General features: G+C 41.3%; 1 protein-coding gene across 1 annotated transcript; it reads left to right on the top strand.

Annotated features, from left to right (window-relative positions):
- Window positions 1-270: 270 nt before the first annotated feature.
- nos1apb (nitric oxide synthase 1 (neuronal) adaptor protein b) lies at window positions 271-20282 on the top strand. The gene is made up of 10 exons (XM_056263792.1): window positions 271-702; window positions 994-1065; window positions 8316-8408; window positions 8592-8650; window positions 9195-9303; window positions 12290-12368; window positions 12581-12684; window positions 17054-17182; window positions 18528-18699; window positions 19674-20282. Exons 1-10 carry the CDS (start codon window positions 598-600, stop codon window positions 20027-20029), a joined length of 1278 nt encoding a protein of 425 aa, XP_056119767.1. The 5' UTR covers window positions 271-597; the 3' UTR covers window positions 20030-20282.
- Window positions 20283-20622: the final 340 nt, after the last annotated feature.

A 20622-nucleotide genomic window follows, 5' to 3' on the forward strand; every position in this document is an offset into this window, starting at 1 on the left:
TCACCCGGTTAACCACAAGATGTCAGCATATTTCCAAAGTCCAGTATTTCACAGCCTGACGTACAGTGAAGGTTCATACAAACCTTTTTGAAATAATGGACGGGAAATTACGAATGCTAGTACGCTGAAGGTTGGCTGAGGAATATTAATGATCTCATGCAGACTTTGCCTGGAAACCGTAAAGAATATTCTCATGAATATTACTTAGGTCGCGCTAATGTTGCTTGATAACCTTCCAATGGCTATGGCTTGTCTGCTGAATATTAATAGACAAGCATTCTCTCCATAGTGCGACTCAGAAATTCAGGATAAGGGACCGTCTGCGCCAACGGTGACAGCTGGGATATTTATCATCATGTTGGAAATCCAGACGTACAAACAGGCGGTGTACGCGATTTGAACCTTCTGTTTGGGTATGAAACAAACACTGAATCATATTTACTCTAAATGATGCCGAATCCCTCTCTGCCTGTGCCTTTGGACATTGTCAGGACTGCCGTCATCTTTCTATGAGATACCCCTCAGAAATCAGTGCAGCCAAGAGGCTTCAGCATGTTTTGAGTATATAAAGGCATCGAACGATATTTCTATAACATAATGCTGGAGAAGAGTAAATATAATTTGGTAGACGACTCGATGGATCAGAGGATTCCTGCTGGTAATGAAGGACATTTCCAGCATGGGCTCACATTCGATGTGAAGGTAAATATTAAGAAACAAAAATGAACTTGTTTATTAATGGGTCACAATTTATAGTGTAGCCTACTTACCATGCAATTGCATATGAGTATGACTTATGCTAGTTTAAAGGATTGTAACAACTGTATTATATTAATGTGTAATGTTAAATTGGCAATGTAATGTAAGGGGCTTTACCATTATGTGGCTAACTGTACGTACTTCACCTGTTACACTATGCAATTCATTGACTTTTTCAGAAAATGTACTGTTTATCATATTACTAATTACTTGTTGTAACATTTTCTGCCACAGTTCATTGGGAGCCTGGATATTGTGCGACCTAAAAGCAGGATTGAAATTTTGGCCGCTATGAGACGAATACGGGTAAGGGTTCCTGAATTTGTCAGATGAAGGATAGGACAATTATCTTCATAAAGATACAGACAGTTGACCTTTTTGAAAGAATGATGTGTGAATAGCATATCTTGTTCACAAATGACTGATTAACAAGCTTAAGAATGAGGATATTACTGGTAATACATTATCTTAATAACTTAATGTCACGAATGTATTTAAATTTGTGACCTAGAGAAATAGTGCCAAACCTTAAATATGTCTTCTTCATTTTGCATTATAGCATGTCTTTGTAACAATCCAAAAGGGTTTTCAAAGCTCTTAAACTTAAGGGATAGTTCACCCAAAAATTCTGTCATTAATTACTCACCCTGATGTCGTTCCAAACCCGTAAGACTTTCGTTCATCTTTGAAACACAAATGAAGATCTTTTTAAAGAAATCTGAGAGATTTCTGTCCCTCCATAGACAGCTACACAACTGACAATTTGACACTTCAAAAAGTTCGTAAAGAGATAATCCATAAACTAATCCATATGAATTGAGCGTTTTAGTCCAAATTTTCTGAAGAGACACGATCACTTTATATCAGGGGTTCTCAAAGTTTTGATAGGTGAGGGCAAATTTAGCAACCCAACATTGAACTAAGGGCCGCCACTTGCGGGGGAGAAAACGAAGAAAAAAAAACTGAAAAGAAAATCCCATTTGAAATTATTTTAATGACCAGGTTGCATCTCTACAGTTTACATTAGTTGCAATAAACACATTTTAATTCATAACTGAGGCTAAACCTGGCAAAACTTGTGAAAATTTTGGGGGGGAGAGAAAGAAACTTTTAAAATAGAAGCTTACCAAACAAGTCATCATCATCATTCATTTCTATCATTGCTTGTCAGTCGCGTTTCCATTATTGCAGATTTGCATATTATTATCTATCTTTTTTAACCCGTAACTGAAAAACGAAAAATGAACGGTTGTTGTCTTTTTAAAACGCAAAGATGAACAAAATAATTTTAATTTGAACTGGCTTCACCAACTGCTGCGCAAAAAAAGTAAATATCGACAGACTTTTTCAGATTTTTGTTTAAATGACTTTTTGCCCCTTTATTAAACATTTTAAATATTCACAAATTAATATGGAAAACATGTCGATTTTACTGGTTTTCTAAGGCCAAATTAGAACGTGGAATTTCTATTTTTCCCGCAGTGATGAATGAGAGGAGCCATATAGCCTGTACGCAGAGCCGGATTAACGCAAAGGCAAACTAGGCACGTGCCTAGGGCCCGATTGGCGGGATGGGGCCCAGACAGAGGGACAAAAAAAAAAAAAAAAGACAAATGTCCTATCTACAATTTATTTCAATATTTATTAATTAACTAAATAGTGACGATGTTTATCTTAACCATAGATTGTTACATTACGTCACATTAACGCCAGCCCATCAGGTGCTGCGAAGCAAAAGCCTAAAACGCAAAAAAGCACAGCTCGTAATGCAGGTGTGTGTGTGTGTTGTCATCTATTTTGGAGTGATTGCATTGTATTCTAAATATAAACTTGTACTGTAGATCAGCGTCATCTCTGGAAAAATCATTCACCGCTTTATTACGAGTTTAAAAGAGCGCGAGCGTCATTAACGTGCCCAGACGCGACGCTTTGAATTTGCGCGTAGCCTATAACATCGCGTCGCGAGCTGACTAAAAACGCTACAAAAGTAAAAGAAAAGACGTTTGTATTCAAAGTTAAAAAGCCAACACACTACAACATTTTAAATGTTTCAAATAAAGGATCTCGGGTCTATCTTCTAAATTCTGCTGATGATTAGCCTAGATTATACCCTGTCTGACATCAGCCTACTTACGCCAATAATATCAGAATTTTTTTTCAGTAGCGATCGTGTCTTTTCTCTTCCACTTGATTTGTGTATATAGCATATTTAAGATAGCAATGCAATGCATAATATCATATTAGGCCTACTTATATTAATAATATGACAATATCTGCAGTCAATAGTGATTAAATGGGAGGGGAAAATCCTGCCCATACCAGCTATGAAAAAAATGATAAAAGCATATATCACTGAAGTGGTATTCTGGAACTGTGAATAAATTGAATAAAACAGCAAAATTACAATAACAATAACATCTTCATTAAACAAAAAAGAGATTACCTTAGATGAAGTTTGATTAATATGTACATACAGTAGCCTACTGGTAAAAAGTCTGGACCAATTACTTTTAATGTTTTTGAAAGAAGTTTTTTATTATGCTCTACAAGCCTGCATTTATTTGATCAAAAATACAAAAAAAAAAAAAAAATACAAAAAAAAAAAACAGGAATATTCAGCAAGGATGTGTTAAATATATAAAAAGTGATAGTGAAGACTTTTTTTAAAACAACTTTAATTGTTTTGTAATAAACTTTTGTCCTTTAACTTTTTGTAATAAAAAAAATCCTGAAAAAAAGTATCACAGGTTATAAAATAAATATTAACATTTGATAATAAATCAGAATATTATAAAGTTTTCTGAAGAAAACACAAAATTCAGCTTTGCATCACAGAAATATATTTTAAAGTATAGTAAAATAGGAAAACCATTATTTTATATATTATATTAATTTTATATATTAATAATATTTCACTATATATTATTTTTCTGTATTTTTGATCAAATAAATCCAGGCTTCATGAGCATAAGAAACTTCTTTTAAAAAACATTAAAAATAGTAATGTGTCCAAACTTATGTACTGTGTAAGTAAAAACATTTAAAATTAAATGTTGTATAAATTAAAAGGTTAGGAATCATATTTGTTTCAAGAGTTTTTTATTGGGGGTGGGGGGCCTCCAACATGAATATTGCCTAGGGCCTCCAAATGTCTAGAACCGGCCCTGCCTGTACGTGTCTGATCTAGCCTGATTTATATGTGAGTTATAGGCTAATGATAATAAATGCGTCTGAAAAAACAGCGAGGCATTTTAATTGTTTATTAATAAACTATTGTTTTCTAAGTGTCGGCTAAAAACATATCTCCATCTCCGCTGTTAAGCAGATGCGCTTTTAGAGAGAAATCCACCTTTCATACGGATTACATAATCAGGTATTTGCTTTCGATTCGAGTTTGTTTGTTTAAAAGTGCACATTTTAAGCTTTAGCCTACAGGCTATATTTTGTTTCAGTTCTCGCGCTCCAGTTCACGGATATCATGAAAGCGCGTAGTAGCCTAGGCTACTGATTGTTTTATTTTATTTTACAAAAGCACGTTTTCTTGTTATGAGTTTACACAAATAAAAGTAGTTGCGAATAATGCATTATTATTTTCTGTATGACCAGAAATGATAGACTAGTTTAAGTTGTTTCCACTGTTGATAGGAAAATGCAGGTGTTCGCGCCCGCGAACATTTTGAAAGGTAATGGAAACGCGGCTATTAATAAGCTTGACATTGTTAAGATTATTATTAAGTCATATTGAATATTGATTACTTGGTCAACATACCCTTTTAAATTGCAATGGGATTTGTGGTGCTGGTTTCGGTTGGCCACGATTCCTATTCCTGTGTAGACAACCACTGTTCCTGGTGGCCTTGGTCAAGTACGATCGGTCGGTCGGATCATGTAATTACCGCTTATGCCTATGGATGCCGCTAAACACCACTAAACGGAGATATTCATTTTTTCAAAGCAATAGTTTTAACAGTTTTACAGATGTTATCGCGGGCCGCCAGAAATGTTTCGGCGGGCCGCCATTGGCCCGCGGGCCGCACTTTGAGAACCTATGCTTTATATGATGAACAGATGAACAGAACGTATAAACATTTCTCAACTCTCTCACATGAGTTGTGGTAAACAGAAGTTCAAGTATGTTTGCTTGCAAGAACCAATGAGGTTCATTCTCACGTGTTACGCAGCACGTTTGAGCTTCTGCAAACCAATGAGGTTCATTCTCGTGTTATGCAGCACTTTTGAGCTTCTGCAAGAACCAATGAGGTTCATTCTCATGTTACACAGCATGTTTGAGCTTCTGCAAACCAATGAGGTTCATTCTCGTGTTATGCAGCACTTTGAGCTTCTGCAAGAACCAATGAGGTTCATTCTCGTGTTACACAGCATGTTTGAGCTTCTGCAAGAACCAATGAGGTTCATTCTCGTGTTACACAGCATGTTTGAGCTTCTGCAAGAACCAATGAGGTTCATTCTCATGTTACACAGCATGTTTGAGCTTCTGCAAACCAATGAGGTTCATTCTCGTGTTATGCAGCATGTTTGAGCTTCTGCAAGAACCAATGAGGTTCATTCTCATGTTACACAGCATGTTTGAGCTTCTGCAAACCAATGAGGTTCATTCTCGTGTTATGCAGCACTTTGAGCTTCTGCAAGAACCAATGAGGTTCATTCTCGTGTTACACAGCATGTTTGAGCTTCTGCAAGAACCAATGAGGTTCATTCTCGTGTTACACAGCATGTTTGAGCTTCTGCAAGAACCAATGAGGTTCATTCTCATGTTACACAGCATGTTTGAGCTTCTGCAAACCAATGAGGTTCATTCTCGTGTTATGCAGCATGTTTGAGCTTCTGCAAGAACCAATGAGGTTCATTCTCGTGTTATGCAGCACTTTGAGCTTCTGCAAGAACCAATGAGGTTCATTCTCGTGTTACGCAGCATGTTTGAGCTTCAGCAAGAACCAATGAGGTTCATTCTCGTGTTACGCAGCACGTTTGAGCTTCAGCAAGAACCAATGAGGTTCATTCTCGTGTTACGCAGCACGTTTGAGCTTCTGCAAGAACCAATGAGGTTCATTCTCGTGTTACGCAACACGTTTGAGCTTCAGCAAGAACCAATGAGGTTCATTCTTGTGTTACGCAACACGTTTGAGCTTCTGCAAGAACCAATGACAACGCATTCTCATCCCAAGGTGTCACTAAAATGACAATTTTGACCATGCTTCAATATTCTAGGCTTTAGGCACCCTTTAGCGTCAGTTACATGACGCGATCCTAGGGCGTCATCTTACTGACGCTTTACCTTTAGCGTCAGTTAGATGACGCGGGTAGGTTTAGGTCTGGGGTAGGGTTAGGATTAGATAGCGTCATCTAACTGACGTTAAAGGTAAAGCGTCAGTGAGATGACGCCCTAGGATCGCGTCATGTAACTGACGCTAAAGGGTGCCTAAAGCGTCGAATATTGAAGCATGGTCAAAATGATTCCCAAGGCGTCAGTTTCATGACGCCTAGGGATGAGAATGGGCTGCCAATGAGGTTCATTCTCATGTTACGCAGCACGTTTGAGCTTCTGCAAGAACCAATGAGGTTCATTCTCGTGTTACGCAGCACGTTTGAGCTTCTGCAAGAACCAATGAGGTTCATTCTCGTGTTACGCAGCACGTTTGAGCTTCAGCAAGAACCAATGAGGTTCATTCTCGTGTTACGCAGCACGTTTGAGCTTCTGCAAGAACCAATGAGGTTCATTCTCGTGTTACGCAGCACGTTTGAGCTTCAGCAAGAACCAATGAGGTTCATTCTCGTGTTACGCAGCACGTTTGAGCTTCAGCAAGAACCAATGAGGTTCATTCTCGTGTTACGCTGTACGTTTGAGCTTCAGCAAAAACCAATAAGGTTCATTCTCACGTTACGCAGCACGTTTGAGCTTCTGCAAGAACCAATGAGATTAATTATCTTGTGTTACGCAGGACGTTTGAGCTTCTCCAAGAACCATTAAGGTTCATTCTCGCGTTAAAGGTCTTCATTTGTGTTCTGAAGATGAAAGAAAATCTTACTGGTTTGGAATGACAAGTAATTGGAATGACAAGAGGGCGAGTAATTGACAGAATTTTCATTTTTGGGTGAACTATCCCTTTAATAATTAAACAGTTTTCTCTGAAGAACTAGTTATAAAAGGGAAACTTTATGGACTGATGAATGAAACCCTTTTATTGTGGTGGAAGGTGTTTAATCTGTTAATATGGAACCAGTGTAAATACCTGTTTGTTCGTGTCTTCTCTTCTCAGGGGTCCAGTGTGGCTGTATTTATGGCTATGAGATTGCACCAGTGTGCTGGCAGCAGCAGCATGGTTTACTTTAATCAACATTGCTCCATCAAAGAGAATATGTTTGTGCAATGTTTACTGTTTAGTGCATGTTTGCACAAGATTTCTCTCCATGGGGCTTTTCCTGTTGATCAATCAATTGAGTCAGTAGTATTTCATAGCTTTTTCAGATATCCCTCTCTATTTCATGTATTTAAGGAGATATAAGAGCAGCAGAACAAACACCCTCCTAAGAAATAAGCTCACCTTGTTATTGGTGCATGTTAGCGTTAATCAAAGCTTCGGATATAAGAGAGTTCTTTTAACCCAGACACATTTTAGTATGCCTAGTGCATCTCCTTTAATCCCACTCCTGTGGATTTCCTAGTCTTTGATTACTTATGCAGTTCTCCAATGACTGCAAGTCTTCCAAAAGCAAAATCATCTTCATTAGAGGTTGATATCTTTCTTGATACTATCTTATCATTGCAGGTTGCTCAAGTTTTCCTTTCATATACCTTTGAGATATGTGTTATAATCCACAATTTTCATACTTGTTTGTTCATTTATACATTATGTGCTGAGACTGCTGACTTTAACAAAATGCTACTTTCGAGTTTTCTTGTTACAGAACTCTGTAAACTTAAGTGATGTGACTTACTCAAAGGCTTAGTAGTGATGAATTCATTTGTTTAATCTGGTCTTTTTGTATGTCGCTCACTGTTTACTGACCTATATTTCAGCTATTAGAAAAATTACACCTGTTATGTTCAGGTCAAAAACAACGCGTATAGACTTAAATGTAACTTTTGAAAATTTACACCACTCTCCTATTGATTTTGTATGTGAAAACTGGTAGTGCTTGCTAACCTACTGTAAATGTTTTCACAATAATCTTAGTCTTATAGAATTATTTCACTTATTACACATTATAAGACTATTTTATCAGTGGTGGTTCAGAAGAAACATGTATACAGATTATGAGGATTTGACCCAAACATAACAGGAGAATGTATACAACAATTTTGACATTCCATAAATATAAATGATATATTATAAAATCTTTGTTTTTCAAAAAAACATTTAAAAACAAACAAATTTAAAATAAGATATATATTTTTTGAATGTTTTTAATTCTCAACCGGGTCAAAAATGACCCGAACAGAACAGGTGGTGAGCATGATAAAGTTTATTTCATGATTCATGTTTTAATTAATTCAGTTTTCAAATCAGTTAATTATTTTTATTTATCATTTTCAGTATGAGTTTAAAATTAAGAACATAAAGAAGAAGAAAGTCAATCTTATTGTGTCAGTGGATGGTGTCAAGGTAGTTTTGCGGAAAAAGAAAAAGGTGAGCTCTTTCAGCGTTTCTCATAATTTCATTATAAATATAAATTTTAATAATTTAATTTATTTAATTTATAAAGATTAATTAATGTTGTGTATGTTGTACAATTAATTATGTATATACAAATAATTATGATAAATTATGAATATATTTCTTGACTAAAAATGTACTCAATATTTGTGTTAGAAATATGATTATAGCTGGGATGAAAGCCAAGTGACACTGGCCCAAGACCCCATTTTCAGGTAATTTTACCGCATTTTATTTCCATAGAGAGTTGATTACTAATTTCGCTCTTGACTGGAGTGACATGGCCTATGGGGGTTTGATGACCTTTATCATTGTGCACGCACACGTCACATCAAAATCATTTGGCTCCGTGAGCTGCAACAAAAAGCAGAATGTCTTCAAAATCCCCATAGCAACAACCAGTCTCAAGCGAGCATAAGCGGATTGTTTAGCAGTAACATCAATAGTGTTGACTAGTTGCAGTCTACTTTAGTTATATTGTATTAAAACAATACCAATCAATACCAACATCGTTCTGAAATGGATCCATTTCTTAAGGGTTAAACTTGACACTAATATAATGTAACGTTTTCTGTTGTATCTCCAAAACCTGTGGTTATTTCAAAATGTATTGAGCACATGTAATGGACTCCTGTAATGCTTCATGACATGCCAAAGGGACCAAGTCAGTGGAGAGCATGTTGGCCTTTTTGTTGCCATGGCAATGAGACAGTTATTAGGTCAATTGCTGTAGCTCATTAGTCATTTTTTTCTTTTCAGAATATTTTACGTCTCACATGACTCACAGGACCTGAAGATATTCAGTTATATAGCAAGAGACAAGAAAAGCAATGTGTTCCGCTGCAATGTCTTCAAATCCAAGAGAAAGGTAAACCTCACTATAATGAAGGAAATCTTCTAGACATTTGATAATATTCCATTTGGCACAAATATTTTAATAACATTGATTGGTTGTCCAGGAATAAAAATGGCAAAATGGGACATCTTAATGGTGGATACATTCTGTTGGACATCAATTATTTAGCTGTCACCTTATTCATCAGATGATTTAAAGTAACAGGGATCAACAATAAGGATGGCCTTCTGGTCCAGGACTAATGTGAGAGAGTTTTGGGTCATTAGCTCATATTCTCCATGCATTTTTGTGCCCTGCAGACTTAAACATTTGGTTTACTTTGATGTACTCTACATTTCTGTTTCATTATCTTTGTGACAATTCATTATCTTAATGACAAATCAGCAGAATTGTTAATGCTGTTTAGCTGGCTGACAAATAGTAATCAAAATTTAGCTGCAAGCAGCAATTACTGGGCTGAGCCCTGCCCAACAATCACATTGTTGCGAGGAGGCCAAGGTGGAGTGAGTCGCCAGGATTCATATGCAGTTTAATAAGTAAGAGAGAAAACGTAGTACAAGAAACAGGCAGGGGTTCAGTACACAAAGTTCAGTCTGACCAGGCAGACAAATACAATCCACACGGAAAGAGAGTAGATGAAAGCAACAGGTAAATAAATCCAAAACACACAGGCTTGCAGGGTAAACAAGTAAAGAGGCACAGGTCAAACACAGGAAATAGACAGAAAATATAAATGCTCAGAATTGCAGGCTATGCTAACAAGACTTCACAAAGAATGAGTGAACACGGGGAGCTTAAAACTCAGGAGATGGAGCCCTCTGGTGGCGGTCTAGAGAGGGGGCAGATGCAGTGGGTGTAACACACAACGTCTCGGTTACTAATGTAACCCCTGTTCCCTGAAGGAGGGAGCGGAGACGTTACATCAGAACAGACTGAGGAATTGGGATCTCGCCCCAATTGACCTATCGGTAAGCCCCTCCCCTCAAACGCAAATGAGCCAATGGCAGTTGAGTATCAGTTGCACGGGGACCGTAACTCGGACATCTTTAGGTTTCAGCGCCATAGAGAAACATTGAAAGATCAGAAGCTCTCATCGGTTTGATGGTGTTTATGCTAGAAAAATGGTAAAACGATGTGCCTGAAGTACTTGTAACACTGATTCCAGATATCCTGAGAGGATGGGCATGGGTATTCATGTATTGAATCAACGTACTGTGCGCGCATTCACCTGCTCGTTTCAAAAGTGTGATAAGATTTGTGCGAATGGACCAATTATCTGCGCAATACGACTGAAGCCCGAATTATTTATCTATAATGTGGCGCAGTAACCTGGTTCCCTTAAGGAGTTCAACCCCAATCCCAATGAAGACAAAAACTTTCATTTTCTGGTTTTCATATTCTCATTAAGTTACAAATAAAGTTAGTAAGTCCATGCTAACGTACAAACCTCAATAGCTAACTGTTCCCTTTCGAGGGAACTTGAACTGCGTTGACTACGACACTTTGGGGAATGCCCTTAGCGTAACGCATCTGAAGTATGAATGAAACCATAGATATCCATAATAAAGGCTAGATGTCTCGTCCGCGCTGCTGGCCAATGGAGGTCGATATCCGCACCTGGGGGCCATCTTGTCACAGGCAGCTCGCTCACTCGTAACATTGTGTTTTAACGGTGCATGTACTTTTTAAATAACCATAACTTGCTCAATTTTCTACCGATTTTCAAACAGTTTGGTTTGTTATAAACGTCAGAGATGTAGTTATGACACTGCATACTTATGAATAATAAGTGTATAAATAAATAATCATCCAGAATTATAGCCACGTTAATAATGTTTGTAAATCCGTCAAGATTTAAACGAGATAAGAGTATTTGTGTTCGTGCTGATCACTCATCTTACATCAGGTACCTCAGAGCCCGCCAGAAAGCTTGCCTGTGACAAGATGGCCGACGGTGATGACTATAGAGACTCCGCCGTAAGACATCTAGCCTTTATTATCGATATCTATGAATGAAACTAATCCAATCCTGATTGGTGCTGCGTCCTGACGTAACATGTGACGGCATACACGGAAGAGACAAAGGGATGCCGGCACACAACAGAGTTAGCTTTTTGCTCTTCAGCAAGCGCTCTGTGTCAAACTGTCTGTCCTATTTAGTGTTTTTTGTCCCATAATAATTGTCCTAAATAAAGGTCTGCATTGCAATATAGAATCTAGTGGCTCGGATCTCGCGTTTGCCGAGGCAGTGGGTAGATTACGGGTCTACTCAGCAATAAAGATTCTGTGACTGGGATCTCGCGTTTGCCGAGGCAGCGTGTAGATTACGGGTCTACTCAGCAATAAAGATTCTGTGACTGGGATCTCGCGTTTGCCGAGGCAGTGCGTAGATTAAAAGTCTGTCTGCATTGCAATACAGAATCTATAGTGGCTCGTATCTCGCATTTGCCGAGGCAGCGCGTAGATTACGGGTCTACTTTGCAATAAAGATTATGTGTGGGATCTCGCTTCTGCCAAGGCAGCGCGTAGATTAAAGGTCTGCATTGCAATACAGAATCTATAGTGGCTCGAATCTCGCGTTTGCCGAGGCAGCGCGAAGATTACGGGTCAGCATCGTTTGTAGCTTTTGAAAGGGAACTGATGTTTGCATAAGCTACTTGATATGAGTCTCTTTGGCTTGGGTTTTTTGTCCAGAGCACCAGGGTCCATCTAAAATTAACTAATCCATCACTTTGACAGCACTGCTATAATGTGTAATTGACTTATGGGTGTAATGTTCTCCCTCTCTCACTCACTCCTTCTCTTTCCCTTATATCTGTCATCCTCTTCTATAAATCCCCCTTTCTTTCTCAAATGTTAATGAATTCTTCTGTCTCTCCCAGTACAGCTTTTTTGTCCCATATCAAACAAAAATCCACAGATTTTTACCTGCATGTGGAAAAGCACGTTTGACATGTTCAATAAACCTTGTTGCTTAAAGATCTACTGTCTGTCTCAGAGCCAAGCCATGAGGATAGTGCGGACCGTGGGTCAGGCGTTTGAAGTGTGCCATAAACAGAGTCTAGACAATGCTGACGGTGAGAAGACATTGACCTTAACTTACATTTCATTTTATCAAGCATGAACTACATTTCATCTGAAAAGGTAATGTTTTGTAATTTTCATAGGAGACAAATTAAGATCAGCCAATAAAATCATAACCATCAAATAATCTATATTGTTATGTGAACTAGATACAGACTCAATCTCTACCTATGAAACTTTCCATTGATTATTTTGTAATTGGCAGCATGGCTTGTAAAAGGAGAAGAGGAGAGAAGCAAAGATGAAAATCCGGTTACTGGCAGCACCACTGAGAAATCAGGCAATGCTGGCCTGGAAAAAGATGACAAGGTAAAGTCCTCTTCCTGACTATAAGGTTGATATGCATCAGTCTTTTTCACATTGACTGAGTAAAATGTTTACCAACAAAATGTCTTGCTTTTTAGAAGAAAGAAGATGTCTGAGGTGTTGTCTTTTTAAATATAGCTCAAGTTTTGCCTGTTTTCTGTTATTTATAGATGCTACAGTTTGCTCATCCCACATGGTTTTTAGGGCAGAAATTGGGCCATGATCAAAAGGAGGGCTAAACATTTACTAGACAGTTGTCTAAAGTTTAGTTCAAATATTCTTTTGAGTCTTATAATAACACTTAAAAGTGAATTTTAGATACATTGATGGTAGTTTCTTTCCAACAAGTCGTGTTTATTAACATGCAAACTGTTTCCAGCAATGATGGGGCTAATTTATGAATTATATATTTTAGGATACACATTTTAGACACTTCTAGAATTTTAGCTTTACTCTAATGAATAAGATATGAAAGCTGTCCATGCTGACACAGATTAGATCACTGGGGAGTTTTTAGGAAACTGCGCTTTCACAGAGGTTAAAGCTTTCATGTACTTGTAATGGTTGGCAAAATGACTTTGATACAGCAGAAGTTGTGTGTTCTGGAATCTGCTCTCTGAATCTGCTGATCTTCTTTCATTTACAGCAATCATAAGAGCGAACATATGAGACCAGTGTTTTTCACTTTTTGTGTTCCTCTAGGCCTAAGGGGCTGTTTACACGACACCCTTTTCAACTAAAAAGTAAAACTGTTTATGCGTTTTGCCCGTTCATTTACACGTCAAGGGCGTTTTGGGTGTCTGAAAACGCAAACTTTTGAAAACGGGTTTCAAAGTGCACGTTTTTGAAAACGGTCTCCGTGTAAATCAATTTACACCATCCAATCAATTACCCATGGGCAGAATCAAGTCCTGCCCTACATATTTTCATTCGAGAAGCCGTTACACTCAGATATATACGTCACAATGGGGAAGAACAGACAATCACAACTTCAGTTTCATGCCGCCTTTTACTTACTTTATAGTCTCTTGCTTCTGGTTCAATATCTAAGCAGGTGATTGAAAGGTTTTAGCTTCAAACTCACAAAAGGGTCATCCATAAACTGTTGTGATCTTAAATAAGAAACACCAGGCCACTCCAGGAAGAGTTGTCACTGTAATAAGTGTATTTTAAGTGGATGACATGTTCCATAATGGCTATGGTGATGACATCTTATTGTTTTTAAATATGATTGGTGTCACGGGTTATGGTGCAGGATGAAGAAGAGGCTGAGACAGAAATCTCCAATTCCAACATTTACTAAGATCTCCCAAAACAACAAACAGGTACAGGCAGGTTGACAGGCAAAAGGTAACTCTCACATTAACACGTAACATAAACACGTAACATGTTCAACGACCGACAAGGACAGACTGAACAGAAGCAACCTAAATCCAAGCATGAATCAGACATAACAAGGTGAAAACAGGTGACACTGATGATGATAACGAGGGACAGGCTGGTAAGTGAGGGAGTGAATACAGGTGTGGAGACGAGGAGGATTCTGGGAAGTGTAGTGAAGATGACTAAGACAGACAGGTGCAGACGAAGACTGTGACAGAACGCCCCCCTTCAACAAGGCGTGACCTCGCGCCGTAGAACATCAATGGGGTGGGGGGGCGGGCGCCCTGAAGGCTGGCCAGGGCGTGGCCAAACTGGGACGGGAAGCCTCCAGGGCGGATCAGGAAGTGCAGGCGGCCAGGGCGGGGCAGGACGTGCAGGCGGCCAGGGCGGAGCAGGACGTGAAGGCGGCCAGGGCGGAGCAGGACGTGGCCAGGGCGGAGCAGGACATGGGCGTGGCCAGGGCGGTGGAGACCCTTCGGGCGGCCATGGCGGTGCGGACCCTTCGGGCGGCCATGGCGGTGCGGATCCTTCGGGCGGCCATGGCGGTGCGGACCCTTCGGGCGGCCATGGCGGTGCGGACCCTTCGGGCGGCCATGGCGATGGAGGCCCTTCGGGCGGCCATGGCGGTGCGGACCCTTCAGGTGGCCATGGCGGTGCGGACCCTTCGGGTGGCCATGGCGATGGAGGCCCTTCGGGCGGCCATGGCGGTGCGGACCCTTCGGGTGGCCATGGCGAAGCCCTATGGCCCCCCCCCCAAAAATTGAATGGGGAGAGTGACAGAGTCATTACTAGTCTCTGGGCTGGACGGAACCAGCGGTGAAGGGGTCTCTGGGCTGGACGGAACCAGCGGTGAAGGGGTCTCTGGGCTGGACGGAACCAGCGGTGAAGGGGTCTCTGGGCTGGACGGAACCAGCGGTGAAGGGGTCTCTGGGCTGGACGGAACCAGCGGTGAAGGGGTCTCTGGGCTGGACGGAACCAGCGGTGAAGGGGTCTCTGGGCTGGACGGAACCAGCGGTGAAGGGGTCTCTGGGCTGGACGGAACCAGCGGCGAAGGGGTCTCTGGGCTGGACGGAACCAGCGGCGAAGGGGTCTCTGGGCTGGACGGGACCAGCGGCGAAGGGGTCTCTGGGCTGGACGGGACCAGCGGCGAAGGAAGCTCAGGGCTGGACTGGACCAGCGGCGAAGGAAGCTCAGGGCTGGACGGGACCAGCGGCGAAGGAAGCTCAGGGCTGGACGGGACCAGCGGCGAAGGAAGCTCAGGGCTGGACGGGACCAGCGGCGAAGGAAGCTCAGGGCTGGACGGAACCAGCGGCGAAGGAAGCTCAGGGCTGGGTTCATGGGCTGTAATGCATGTGTGTGCTGCCCACACACACAAAACAGCCATGGATCCCACAAGGAGCACTGCGTCCTCCAGAGCTGGCTGGACGGTCTCTGGCTGGACGGTCTCTGGCTGGACGGTCTCTGGCTGGACGGTCTCTGGCTGGACGGTCTCTGGCGCAGGACCGTGGAGGATGTGAAGCTCTGGCTGGACGGTCTCAGGCTCTGGCGGGCAGGCGACGGGCTCTGTGCTGGATGGGACCAGTGGTGAAGAAGGCTTTGAGCTGGGCAGGACCAGCAGTGAAGGCTTTGAGCTGGGCAGGACCAGCTGTGAAGAGGGCTCTGCACAGGATCAGCGGGCTCTGGCGCAGGATCAGCGGGCTCTGGCGCAGGATCAGCGGGCTCTGGCGCAGGATCACCGGGCTCTGGGGCAGGATCAGCGGGCTCTGGCTCGAAGACTGGCTCTGCAGGCGTGACATGAAGATCTGGGCTGGGTCGGACCAGCGGCGAGGGCTCTGGGCTAGACGGGCACGGTGGCGGATGGAGCCCTGGACTGGACATAATCAACCCAGGGTTGAAAAGAGGCCAGAATGTAGAGTGGTGTCGGGCTTCTACACGACCACCTCCTCTACTGCGGCCTCCACGGGTCCCGCGAAATATGGCCAACCGGGTCCCCGCAAATGGAAGTCCTCTCTCCCGCTCGGTCATCTTCAGTTTTTTAAGGGTCGGTCGTTCTGTCACGGGTTATGGTGCAGGATGAAGAAGAGGCTGAGACAGAAATCTCCAATTCCAACATTTACTAAGATCTCCCAAAACAACAAACAGGTACAGGCAGGTTGACAGGCAAAAGGTAACTCTCACATTAACACGTAACATAAACACGTAACATGTTCAACGACCGACAAGGACAGACTGAACAGAAGCAACCTAAATACAAGCATGAATCAGACATAACAAGGTGAAAACAGGTGACACTGATGATGATAACGAGGGACAGGCTGGTAAGTGAGGGAGTGAATACAGGTGTGGAGACGAGGAGGATTCTGGGAAGTGTAGTGAAGATGACTAAGACAGACAGGTGCAGACGAAGACTGTGACAATTGGTTGATAGAAAGAAAACGGTCACTCCTATTAACCTTAAAGGTTCTCTAAGCGACCCTGGGTGACGTCACTTCTTGTTGACGTTCGAACTATTGTCAAACAAAACGGAGGCTAGATAGACCCTCCCTCCTCCTCATCCGCACACTAACCCCCCAAACCCCACCCCCAAGCCCTTCTTGTCGGTCATTGGCTGGAACAGTTTGTTATGTTTCGGGGAGCGGGTCGCCGCAGTTTGTTTTTGTTGCTGTTTGTGGAGCCTGGGCTGTCTGCAGAGACCGCGTTTTTTTACAGTGTGTTCAGGGGACAGGCAGCTAGCGGATAGTGAGGAGATGTTTGCTGTATGTGACAAAAAAGGTTTTGGCCTTAAAAACGCGTGACATCGCTTAGAGCACCTTTAACAAATAAACTAAACTATTCTCAATGTGTGATACATTTCAAAAGAACTAATAGATTCAGAAAGTGTCAATCGTAGTTCATGCACATACAAATTAGCTTAATTGGCCCTCATTTGCAAAGCAAATGTCAACTTAAAGGTAATAAACAGCATGTATCTCCTACTTTCTCCATGCAGGTGTGTGAAGCACCAGTGCTGGTGATGGAGTCTCCTCTCTCCAGCCCTCTAACTGTGAGCCATCAGGTGCAGCTCCTGCAGAGGCAGTTACAGCAGCAGGAGCAGAGGAGTCAAGCTGCCTCCGCACAGGTCATGTCACATGTCTAATCGCTTTCTCCGATAGATAGATAGATAGATAGATAGATAGATAGATAGATAGATAGATAGATAGATAGATAGATAGATAGATAGATAGATAGATAGATAGATAGATAGATCTGAAACATTTATTCAGCACAATTTCTTGAGGGTGGCCTTTTTTGACATGTCATAATTTACTCACCCTCAAGTTGTTTCAACCCTGTATGAATTTCTTCTGTTGAACACAAAAGAAGATATTTTAATGAATGTTGGTAACCAAACAGTTGATGGACCCCATTGACTCCAATAATATTTTTTTTCCTACTATGTAAGTCAATGGGGTCCATCAAATGTCTGGTTACCGACATTCTTCAAAATATCTTCTTTTGTGTTCAGCAGAAGAAATAAATTCATACAGGTTTGAAACAACTTGATATTGAGTAAAAGATGACAGAATTTTCATTTTTAAGTGAACTATTCCTTTAAGTAACCACCCAAAACACCTCATGCCTTGTCAACCAACCTGAATATCCAAGCATCTTATGGCGCTTTTCCACTGCTGGTACGGCTCAGTACGGTTCGGCTCGGCGCGACACGGTTCGGCTCGCTTCGCTTTTCCACTGCTTGGTACGACTCGGCTCGGCACGGCTCGGCTCGCTTTAGCTCGGTTTGCTTTTCCACTGCAGTAGTACCGCTTCAAAGTGGGTGGGATTATAGTCGGACCGTTAGTTTATCCGCTCCTCGGCAACCAACGAGACGAACGTCTGCACTTCGTCCACTGACCACGATTCAGCCATTTCTTTTTTATGGAAGTTTTCTTTCTTTTTTCTTCAAGCAAGTCAAGCAAGTAGTTTTAAAACAGGTGCTACAGCGGTGGCTGTTGTCTACTGGCTATTTAAATCTAGTGGGTTTAGTGTCTCGTGTCGCAAATACAATGACGCTGATAGTGACGATTCTGTCTGTCTGACCAATCAGTGATCTGTAGTGTTTTCACGTCACATTTTAGTATCGGTACGGTACGCTTGGAACCTCAACAGACCAGGTACCATTTAAAGCGAGCCGAAGCGAGCCGTACCGTACCGTACCATGCAGTGGAAAAGCGCCAAAGCGTGCCGTACCGAACCGAACCGTACCGTTCCGTGCAGTGGAAAAGCGCCATTATGGAAATGCGCCATAAGTGAGCCGTACCGAACCGAGCCGTACTGTACCATGCAGTGGAAAAGCGCCAAAGCGTGCCGTACCGAACCGAACCGTACCGTTCCATGCAGTGGAAAAGCGCCATTAGTGGCAGGTTTTGCACAGGTAAGCACCATTCTTCTTACAGAAGTGTAACAATCTAATTGTTGTTCTGTAGGTGGTTCTGTTGCAGCAGCAGCTGTCGGTGGAGACCAGCGCCAGGACGGAGGCTCAGGCGAGAGTCCAGCAGCTCCTGCAACAGAACACTGAACTCCTGCAGCATTTCTCGCTTCTGGTCAAACACGTGCAAGAGCTGGAGCTTCGCACTCAACCACACAAGAACTCTCCCTGTGAGTCTCGGGTTATATGCCTTCAAGAGATCTATCTCTTTACTTCCTTAATGTCAAGTCAACTTTATTTATATAGCGCTTTATACAATACAAATCAAAGCAGCTTTACAGCGATACAGCCTGGCACACAGCTTTACAATGTGTGCGAGGCTAAAGGATAATTCAGTCTGTATCAAAGAATAGGTCACCCTAAAATTAAAATCCTGTCATTTACTCATGATCATGTTGTTACAAGTCTTTTTACTTTTCTTTTTTTTACTTTCTTCTTTCCACTGATCACAAAAGAAGAAATTTTGAAGAATGTTCATGCTTCTCTTTTCCATATAATGAAGTCCATAAAATGAAGCATAAAAGCATTTTTCCCAGGCCCAGTCTGACCTCAATACTATCTGTAGGCAGTGGTAGTATCTGTAGGCATTCTTTTGAACTTTCTATTCATCAAAGAAACCTGAAAATAAAGTATCACAGTTTTCACAGAAATATTGATCAGCACAACTGTTTTCAACATTAATAATAAGAAATGTTTCTTGAGCAGCAAATCAGCATATTCGAATGATTTCTGAAGGATCATGTGACACTGAAGACTGGAGTAAGGATGCAGAAAATCCAGCTTTGACATCATAAATTACATTTAAAAAACATTAAAATAGTAAACAGTTATTTTAAATTGTAATAAAATTTCACAATAACTGTTTTTACTGTATTTTTGATCAAATCAAAGCAGAGGATAAGAGATGTCTTTCAAAAACATTAAAAATATTTTTCCCTTTACATTTTTTGAAAGGTAGTGTAAATATTTTATGATAAAACTTTAATTGATTAAAGTGAAAGAATCCTTTAATACAAGTTCAACACTGCATCAGAAATCTGCATCAGAATAGAATCCTCCTGTCATTTTCAAAGAAGGTAAATGTAATGACACCTCTGAGTTATTCTCTTACTGACTATGCCATTATGTCATTTCCTCCATAAAGTGGGATCTCAAGACAGTCTTCTGGAAATCGCCCTGCGTCCCAACATGCCAGCTGCATCGCGTGACCCCAACCCGAATCCCCCCCCAAGCGCTCGAGGGGGCTTCCCTCTCTCAAACAGCCTGGTTCGGCTGGATGGCTTTCGTTTCTTCACAGAATCTTCAGACCAGGAGAAGAAGCCGGAGCAGGACCGTGACTCAGGTCAGGGTCAGGATGAAGATCAGTCAGGAGGTTGCTCTCCTCCAGGGAACCAGTTCCTCAGCGCACTGGACACAGCTGGATTCAGAGAGTCGGGTATTGCATCCGGTTATGAGTCTAACACAGATGAGAGCGATGACCGGGACAGCTGGGGCCAGTAACTGTGTGCATCTGTGTGTGTGAGAGACTGTTCCTGCTGAAAAAATCAGCTCACACCAGCAAGGGTAGCAGCTAAGCACTTTAGCTTTGTGGAGAGAGTTTTGCATTGCAGCTTCAGCTTTCAGAATGATCACCTGTCAGAATAAAATTGTTCAAGTCTATTATGTGCTTATATATCTATAAAAAACCTAAAAGATGTTAAACATCCCACTGTGTTTAATTATGCAGATCCCAGCCAGTGTGTGTTCAGGTTGTTCTACTGTGTCAGATTTTGTTATAAACAGTTATTTTGCCATTATTTTCTCACCCTCATGTCGTTCCAAACCTGTAAACATACAATAAACTTGTTGAGTTCAATCAATGTTGTTTTGAGCCCAATTGACTTTCATTGTATGGACTAAAAAACGAATTTTTCACAATATACCGTTCAAATGTTTGGGTTCAGTAAGATTTTTTTTTTTTAAGAAGTTAATACTTTTATTGCGCAAGGATGCAATATATTGATCAGTAAAGTGACTGTAGACTTTTATAATGTTAAAAGGTATAACATTATAAATATGTTTTATATTTGTAATTATAATGTTATAATATTTCT

Source organism: Rhinichthys klamathensis, unplaced genomic scaffold (assembly GCF_029890125.1).
Source record: "Rhinichthys klamathensis goyatoka isolate OS25496 unplaced genomic scaffold, OSU_Roscu_1.1 h1tg000011l_1, whole genome shotgun sequence".
Classification (NCBI taxonomy): domain Eukaryota; kingdom Metazoa; phylum Chordata; class Actinopteri; order Cypriniformes; family Leuciscidae; genus Rhinichthys; species Rhinichthys klamathensis.

Coding starts and splice junctions, on each gene's coding strand:
- nos1apb (XM_056263792.1), top strand. CDS start 598: ATGCTGGAGAAGAGTAAATATAATTTGGTAGACGACTCGATGGATCAG. Junction 8,409..8,591: donor TTTTGCGGAAAAAGAAAAAG/GTGAGCTCTTTC, acceptor TATTTGTGTTAG/AAATATGATTATAGCTGGGA. Junction 12,369..12,580: donor GAGTCTAGACAATGCTGACG/GTGAGAAGACAT, acceptor TGTAATTGGCAG/CATGGCTTGTAAAAGGAGAA.